The sequence below is a fragment of the Nannospalax galili genome, unplaced genomic scaffold, assembly GCF_000622305.1.
Source record: "Nannospalax galili isolate Female #2095 unplaced genomic scaffold, S.galili_v1.0 scaffold2155, whole genome shotgun sequence".
NCBI classification, from domain to species: domain Eukaryota; kingdom Metazoa; phylum Chordata; class Mammalia; order Rodentia; family Spalacidae; genus Nannospalax; species Nannospalax galili.
The window spans coordinates 111,094-120,038 of record NW_008336301.1 but is presented as its reverse complement, the minus strand read 5'-3'; the positions used below and the strand labels follow the sequence as shown (position 1 = coordinate 120,038).

Genomic DNA, 8,945 nt, shown 5'->3' with positions numbered 1-8,945 from the left:
CAAGCATTTCCTCACTTCTGTGGATAATTCTAATAAAAATCCTAATATCATTTTCCTCTTCTATCACCAATCATCTTCCAATTTACTCCCAATGCATCATCCATAGTCATAAATCTTAGAGAAATTATTTTATTTCAAAGCTTCCAAAAATCTACACATCTTATAAAATTCTTGAAATTGCTGAAAATGGTCGTGGTGGTTAACACTGAATGGTCAGTTTTAGGGATTCAGAACCTGCCGAATTCTTGAGGACAAGTGACTGTAACTGGGTCACAGAGAGGCAATCCTCAACCACAGTGGAGGAAATTAATCAACCATTAATACCATTCCTTCCAAACCTCACAGAACACACAGAACAGGAAGGGTAAATGGAAACCTGAAAGAAGGTATGGAGTGATGTATAGATTTTTTTCCATCCAAATTGAAGTTTCCATTCTTACAGGGTGGATGGAAGATCATAATACTCAGGAAATAATGTTACAAAGCTTAGGGTGTACAGAAATATCGGAACATTCAAGAAGTTCCTGAAACAAAACACACAGGCCTCGCAAAAGGTAACATAAACAGCGACAAGTGCTGTCTGGAGGAAGCTGCTGACACCAAACTTGCAAGCTGTTCAGACAACACCAGGGATGCAGCTTTTGTGAAACATCACTCATTCTGGGGTGGGCTGTCTGAGGTAGGAGAGGAGGTATGGGATACTTCTTACTCTGAATTCAATCAATCCTTTCTCCAAGAACAATTTCCTATGTAACAATAATTTTTATGTCATTGGCTATAAAATATGTATATTAAATAATTGTTATATAAAATAACATTACATCTCATCCTTCCCCACATTCCTCAAAGTATTTAATAGGGTATCGTATATCAATGACTATGAAATACTAATAAAATAAATGGCTACTGACTGAATTCAATCAATCCTTTCTCCAAGAACAATTTCCTATGTAACAATAATTTTTATGTCATTGGCTATAAAATATGTATATTAAATAATTGTTATATAAAATAACATTACATCTCATCCTTCCCCACATTCCTCAAAGTACTTAATAGGGTATCATATATCAATGACTATGAAATACTAATAAAATAAATGGCTAGTGAATAAAAGAATCCAAAATAGTCCACTTTCCATCTTATTTGGGAATTTCGTTCTAACCTCAAACATCAGATAAACTTAGAACTGACAGTTATCTCAGATAATTTGTTATCAAATACTCTGTACAATTATCAAGTGAACATACACCAATACCTACATAAAATGAAAAATGAGAGATCACTTAGATTGATAGTTCTGGTAAATTACTCCTGTTAGTGTGAAATGAGCCTCAGTGCTCACCTGGGATTGAGGTAATGATCCCTTGTGATTAGAATTCACACTTGAATCCAGAACCTCTTCAGAAACAGATAGTAGAAGACAGCTTAGCAGCTATAAAATCATAACAACCTTGACTTTCTTGGTTTGCCAAGAATTTTCATTTTAAGAGGTAAGTTTTTGGGTTTGTGGTTAAATGGAGAATACTTATTAAACATATATCTCTTTTTTTAAAAAGTTTATGTATATTTATAAACCATTGTTGAGAAATAAGTTAATAGGATACATGCCACCATCCAGGAAAAGAAATAAAAAAGAATTCCTGTGGAAACAGCTTACACATCTGTAATTAAAATCTTCTGAAAACTTGGGAATGAAAGTAAGTTTTCACATGTTCCTTGTTCATTAGTCCACTGTCAATACAAAAACTCAATACGGTTTTAAAATGTATAAATTTAGCACTCAGCCAAAATGCTCATAAATAAACCAGCTTGAAGTGCAATGACTGCTGTCAGTGAACATCTTGTGGAAAGACCTGCTTTGTGCATTGAATGTTCAAGCATCACAGGCTCCAGACACTGTGGACAACATGAAGTTAGGAAACCAAATATTTCAGGAGGTGAGAGTCAGCCTTCATCTAGCAGGTGAACATCAGCAAACTTCTAAACCTTTTAGGTGAATATTTATTCAGCACTGTACTCTTTAAAATCAGACTATTTCATTTCAACATGCTTCAGTTAGAAACATGTTTAACTGAGAAAAGGATTTGGACTGACTAAATAAATAAACACCAAATATACTGTCCTAAATATTATTCACATGTCCATATGATATTTATTTTGATATTTAAATGTGCACTGACTTAATTACAAGTCTTAAAATATGCAATGCATTTATAGTAGGGAGTTCTGCTTATAATGCTATTTTTGGTTATTTGTATTCTTCCTATTTCTAACAAGAAAATTATTTATTTCTTTAAAATTTGATTAAAACATGACCTTGCTTAACTGATAGAATGTATAACCAATGTCACTATTCAGGAATTCATTTTACGTATTAGTCATCAGAAAGCTGACAACCTGCCCTGCATTCTGTCTCAATTTGCATGTGCTCCCAATGTCATTGTAACAGCTCATGTATAGTTATGAGAAGGAAGTGACTGAGGTCAATGTGCCTGTACACATGTCTAATTCTACTACTTTTTATGTAAACTAAATAATTACTATGTTCAACTTAAATTTTCTCACCTGTGATTTAGACCTAATAAATGTTTGATGGAAGTAAAAATAACACTCCACATAAATTTAAAATCACCAGCTACTGATTTAGTAAGCATTCACTGAAAGTTATCAAATGTTCAAGTCTTCATTATCTAAACCTATCCTGTATGTTTTGGCACTTTGTCCTGTTTTTAATTACTTTGCTACTTTCATAAATCTCACATTTTAAACTATTAGCTTGAAGAAACTAGGATATATTTTACTGTACTTAATGTAAAGACAAAACAAACATATGAAACTAATTTCTAGAAATCCAGTTTTGAAATTTTACTTTTTAGATTTTATTTATTATTTTATTTTATGTGTATGAGTGTATTCCTGTATGTGTGTAAGTACACCTGTCTCATGCAATGCCTGAGGAGGTCAGAAGAGGTCATCGGATTGCCTGGAACTGGAGTTATGGATAGTTGTTAGCTGCCATGTTCATGCTCAGAATTGAACCCCAGTGCTCTGCAAAAGCATTCAGTGCTCTTAACCGCTGAGCCATCGTTCCAGCCCCAGTTTTTAATGTTAAAACCTACTCATGGTGCACCATTATATAAACATTGAGAGTTCAAAGGAAAACCTCAACTGTTACAAAATATTTTTATTCATGATTTTTTGTTACTGTATATCTTAATGACAATGAAGCTACATATTTATAAATTCCTTTATATTTTCATCACAGTTTTTTGGGGGGATATGACTCCACTCTTCCATGGACTTCCTGTTGGATGGGAACCACACGATAGTGGCACAGTTCATATTAATTGGCTTAACAGACAACCCCATTCTTCGAGTCATGTTCTTCATCACCATCCTGTGCATCTACCTGGTGACCTTGTCTGGAAACCTCAGCACAATCCTGCTAATCAAAATCTCTCCTCAGCTCCACCGCCCCATGTACATTTTTCTGAGCCACTTGGCTTCTACTGACATTGGCTATTCATCTACTGTCACCCCCAAAATGCTTGCTAACTTCCTGGTGGAGAGGAGTACCATCTCCTACCTTGGGTGTGTCATCCAGCTTGACTCAGCTGCTTTCTTTGGGACAGTTGAGTGCTACCTTCTGGCTGTCATGGCTTATGATCGCTTTGTGGCAATCTGTAGCCCACTGCTTTATTCAACCAAAATGTCCACTCATGTCTGTGTTCAGTTACTTATAGGAGCTTACATGGGTGGTTTTATTACCGCATCCTCTAGTACCTTTTCCTTCTTTTCTATTGTCTTCTGTGGATCAAACAGAATCAATCACTTTTTCTGTGATTTTGCACCTTTAGTTGAACTCTCCTGTTCTGATGTCAGTGTCTCCACAGCTGTTATCACATTTTCTGCAGGCACTGCTCTTCTGATCACAGTGTTAGTCATAGCTGTCTCCTACACATACATCTTCATCACCATCTTGAAGATGCACTCCACTGAGGGCCGCCAGAAGGCCTTCTCCACCTGCACCGCCCACCTCACTGTAGTCACTCTGTTCTATGGGACCACCACATTCATTTACGTGATGCCCAAGTCCAGCTACTCCACTGATCAGAACAAGGTGGTGTCTGTGTTTTACATGGTGGTGATCCCCATGTTGAACCCCCTCATCTACAGTCTGAGGAATAATGAGATTAAGGAAACTCTGAAGAGAAAACTTGCTAAGAAATTATTTTTGTAGAGATATCTGTTCATTTGTTGAGTTTGATATAGTACTGATACTTCTTAGGCAATCTTAATTTAAAAGTTGATTATCTGTTGTTGAAAAATAAGTTCTGCCTGGTGTGGTGGTGCACATTTGTAGTCACAGCACTCAGGAGGCAGAAGCCGGTGAATCTTTCTGAGTTTAAGGCTAGCCTGATCTACATAGTGAATTCCTGGAGCTATACGGAGATAACGTCTGAAAAATAAATAAATAAATAAAATATGTTCTGATAAACATTTAGAGAAGCATGATGATTTTTAGTCCTTTTAATGATATGTATTCCCAATATCAATTAGCAAATTATAAGTTCACAGTTAGTTACATTTAACAAATTCTATGTGTAATGGAGAATGAATATATGCATTTCAATTAGAAAATCCGTAGTGGTCAGGGAAATAATAAATGACCATGGTGGGAGGATGCTTCATGAGAAGGGAGATCATATGCAGAGATGTAAAGGAGAAAGGGAATTATGGGTATGAGGGTAAAATATGGTGGAGAATAGGAGGGCAGGTGCATGAAAAGGGATAACTAATACTACCAGCCTTCAGAAAAAGTCATTTGGAAACCTACCACTAATGAAACTTCTTAAATATATACATAAAGATTGTAATAAGAGATTAAATGGAATTAGTTTATAACAAGGTACATGCCCCAACTAAACACCATTGATATGTAAAGAAAAAGTCCAGAGCAAGGAATGGACACACTCTTTTGAAATTGTTGAGCAGGGTCAGTCCTATGTGCACTCAAACTGTTCTGGCCATTGCCCCTATTCTTGCTTTCTAACCAGAGGGTCATGTAAAACTTACTGCTGAAGAAACTACACACAGTTTTCATAATGCTGAAGGTACTATGAAAGCTACAGGAAGAAAGGAGTGATCATTGACCTTGCCCATATGAGAATCCTGTCAGCTACTATATGAACTGTCCTAGTACAATGTTAGCCTGAGTGTTATGAGAGAAAACACACAATTTCTGATTAGATTTGAGGTCCACTTCGCAAGATGGTGTTCATTCCTGACACTGAGATCAGAGCTTGGAACCTGTAGCTTAACAGGTCAGAAGCCACAGAAAAGAGCCAACTAATATTATTTAGCTAAACCCACGTAGTGTTAAAACAACTCCTAATGCCTTATCGTTATGTCCATAGAGTAATGCATCTTTCCACTCTTACCAGAGAAGCTTCCTCAGTCACCATATGGTGATTAACCCAAGACACACAACTGTGCAGTGTGTGGACAATAAGTACCTGCATACTGCTTATACCTCATAGACATCTGTATCATACTTCTGCCTCCCAAGGCTAAGCGATCACTGTGGAAGAGGGGACAGAAAGATTCTAAAAACCAGAAGAATTGTATGACCAAAATGAAACAGTTTTCCAGACAGCTGAGCAGTTTCTCCTATGAACGCAACAGTGGTGACAGAATCCCTCATTAGCACAAGCCAGACAACACATCAGCATAGATGGGGAAAATGATAAGAAACCTCAACACTACCTGAGAAAATATTGGCCTCTAATAGGGCCTAGGAGGGGAGAACCCATCTTCTTTGAGGGTGTGACTCTGGGTAGGCTATTCAGGCTCCAGTGTATGAACGATGTTGGAAGACACTTGTAGACATGTTTGAGTAATTAGGCATATCTATCTATCTATCTATCTATCTATCATCTATCTATCATCTCTCTATCATCTATCTATCATTTATTTATCAATATCATCTATCTATAAATATTGATATCTATATAGATATAGATACACATAGATGTAGATGTAGATATAAATAGATATATAAAACAGAATGAATGACATACCACAGGGGTTGGTAAAGTACATAGGGGAAGGGATCTAAATATGATCAAAATCAAAACTCAAAACATATTGATTGAAATTTTCAAAAATTCACAAAGAAAGAAGAGCAAAAAAAATCACACCTAATAATTCCTTTTTAAATTGTATTTATATATTTAAGTATAGTTTTCTAGAATAAATCAGGTTACTGAAGTGTATAATTGTTCAATCTCATATTCATATTCAATAACAGTTCACTGTAATGTTTAAATAATAACTATCAAAACATATTGATTGAAATTTTCAAAAATTCACAAAGAAAGAAGAGCAAAAAAAATCACACCTAATAATTCCTTTTTAAATTGTATTTATATATTTAAGTATAGTTTTCTAGAATAAATCAGGTTACTGAAGTGTATAATTGTTCAATCTCATATTCATATTCAATAACAGTTCACTGTAATGTTTAAATAATAACTATTGCTGTAACCACCTATAATCTGAAAGAAAATGCAAAATGAAACAGACAATAAAAATGCTTACAATATTTTTATTAGAGGAATATCATTATTGGGATGGGATTTGAACAGCAACAGGAGTTACATGTGTATTCCTGTCCTCTGATTCTAACGCTGGTGGTTTGCAGCAGAGTTCAATGGAAAAATAGGATGAGAAGCCCCTGGCTGATGTGCATACTATGAAATATGACTGTCTAATTTATTTATATTTAAACAGAGTATGTTCATTGAGCAACAATGATAATCTTGGGTTTAAACAGTGAAATAGTAACAAATTTCTCAGTGTTTTCAAATGTCTCATATTACTCTTTGATATTCAAGAACAATAAATCAGTATTCTGAGGAATTTGCTGAAATTTCAAAATTATATAGTTTTTAAGCATGCTCTAACAGCCTTCACATTCTATTATTTAAACAGCTAAAATTCCTGTTTAAGGAGCAAAATGTACGAAGTTTAGAAATACTTCCAAGCAACTACAGCCTACAGTAAATTTCTAGCAATGAAAAACATAATTTAAAATATATACCTGAGAGAAACAGTTTTGGGTAGCAGGGATTGAACCAACTGTTGGTGGAGCCTAGTTCTCTCACTATGCCAAAGTCACAGATTCCCATGAAAATCTTCAATAACCACTGTGTCCTGATAGTGCCCACAGTTATTTATTTGTCTGTCTTCTCTCACTTGCAGGTTTTCCCTTCTAGTTAGGGTTCTCATCATTTGATCAGGGTATTGACTTAGAAGCATGAGAATAGTTTCTCTTGCCTCTCTGCAGATCTGCTAGGATCAGAAAGTTTACACGTTCTGAGAAAAACTCTTATTCACTACTTTTTCCATAATGATATTCACTGATCATTCTTTAATCTTCCTGCTTTCACTTTTATTTTATAATAAATATTAGTAGTAAGATGGTTATTTTATGTAAAACTTGAATAAGATGTGGTACCAAGTTGTTCAGTCCCATATCGCATCAATAGTAATTTTACATGTGATTAGCATATATTACAAATTGAATCAAGCAGATTATCCCCATGACTTGTGGGTTCTTTGTCCAATACGCTAAAGGTATAAGAGATAGTGATCTACTAAAGAGGAGGGTGTTCTATATACTAACCTAGTGTTAGCCTTGAATCAAGCTCTCTCTCTGTCATCTCCTGTCTCTCTAGTCTCTCTGTCTCTCTCTGTCTTTCTCTCTCACACATACATTTGGTTCTACCTTACCCTCTCTAGTAATTCATTGTGATAATTAAGATTTCTCAAGACAAATATGACAGTTTGTGTATATATACATATATATATATGTGTGTGTATATAGTATACATGCATTTCCTCACTTCTGTGGATAATTCTAATACAAGCCCTAACATCATTTTCATCTTCTGTCACCAACCATCTTCCAATTTATTCCCAATGCATCATCTATGGATATTAATCTTAGAGAAATTATATTTTTTCAAAGCTTCAAAAGATCTACATACACGTCTTATAAAATATTTAAAATTACTGAAAATGGTCATGGTGGTTAACACTGAATGGCCAGTTTTAGGGATTCAGAACCTGCCGAATTCTTGAGGACAAGTGACTGTAACTTGGTCACAGAGACACAATCCTCAACCACAGTGGAGGAAATTAATCAACCATCAATACCACTCCTTCCAAGCCTCACAGAACACACAGAACAGGAATGGTAAATGGAAACCTGAAAGAAGGTATGGAGTGATGTCTAGATTTTTTTTCCTCCAAGTTGAAGTTTCTATTTTTACAGGATGGATGGAAGATCATAATACTCAGGAAATAATGTTACAAAGCTTAGGGTGTACAGAAAAGTCACAACTTTTAATAAGTTCCTGAAACAAAGCACACAGGCCTCTCAGAAAGTAACATAAACAGTAACAAGTGCTGTCTGGAGGAAACTGCTGACACTCAACTTTCAAGCTGTTCAGAGAACACCAGGGATGCAGATTTTGTGAGTCATCACTCATTCTGGGGTGGGCTGTCTGAGGTAGGAGAGGAGGTATGGGATACTTCTTACTCTGAATTCAATCAATCCTCTCTCCACTCACAATTTTCTATGTAACAATAATTTTTATATTGTTGGCTATAAAACATGTAGCTTAAATAATTATTATATAAAATAACTTTACGTCTCATCCTTCCCCACATTCCTCAAAGTACTTAATAGGGTATCGTATATCAATGACTACAAAATACTAATAAAATAAATGGCTACTGAGTAAAAGAATCTAAAATAGTCCACTTCACATTCTTGTTTGGGTATTTCGTGCTAACCTCAAACAATAGATAAACGTAGAACTGATATTTATCTGAGATAACATGTTATCAACTACTCTGCATGATTATCAAGTGAA

At 35.2% G+C, this 8,945-nt stretch overlaps 1 protein-coding gene across 1 annotated transcript; it reads left to right on the top strand.

Annotated features, from left to right (window-relative positions):
* The first annotated feature begins 3,298 nt into the window (after positions 1–3,298).
* LOC103732415 (olfactory receptor 502-like) lies at positions 3,299–4,243 on the top strand. Its single transcript, XM_008830987.1, has one exon. The coding sequence runs from the start codon at positions 3,299–3,301 to the stop codon at positions 4,241–4,243; it is 945 nt and encodes a 314-aa protein (XP_008829209.1).
* Positions 4,244–8,945: the final 4,702 nt, after the last annotated feature.

Bases quoted from the DNA above. Each gene is read 5' to 3' on its own strand.
- LOC103732415 (XM_008830987.1), top strand. From the start codon at position 3,299: ATGGACTTCCTGTTGGATGGGAACCACACGATAGTGGCACAGTTCATA.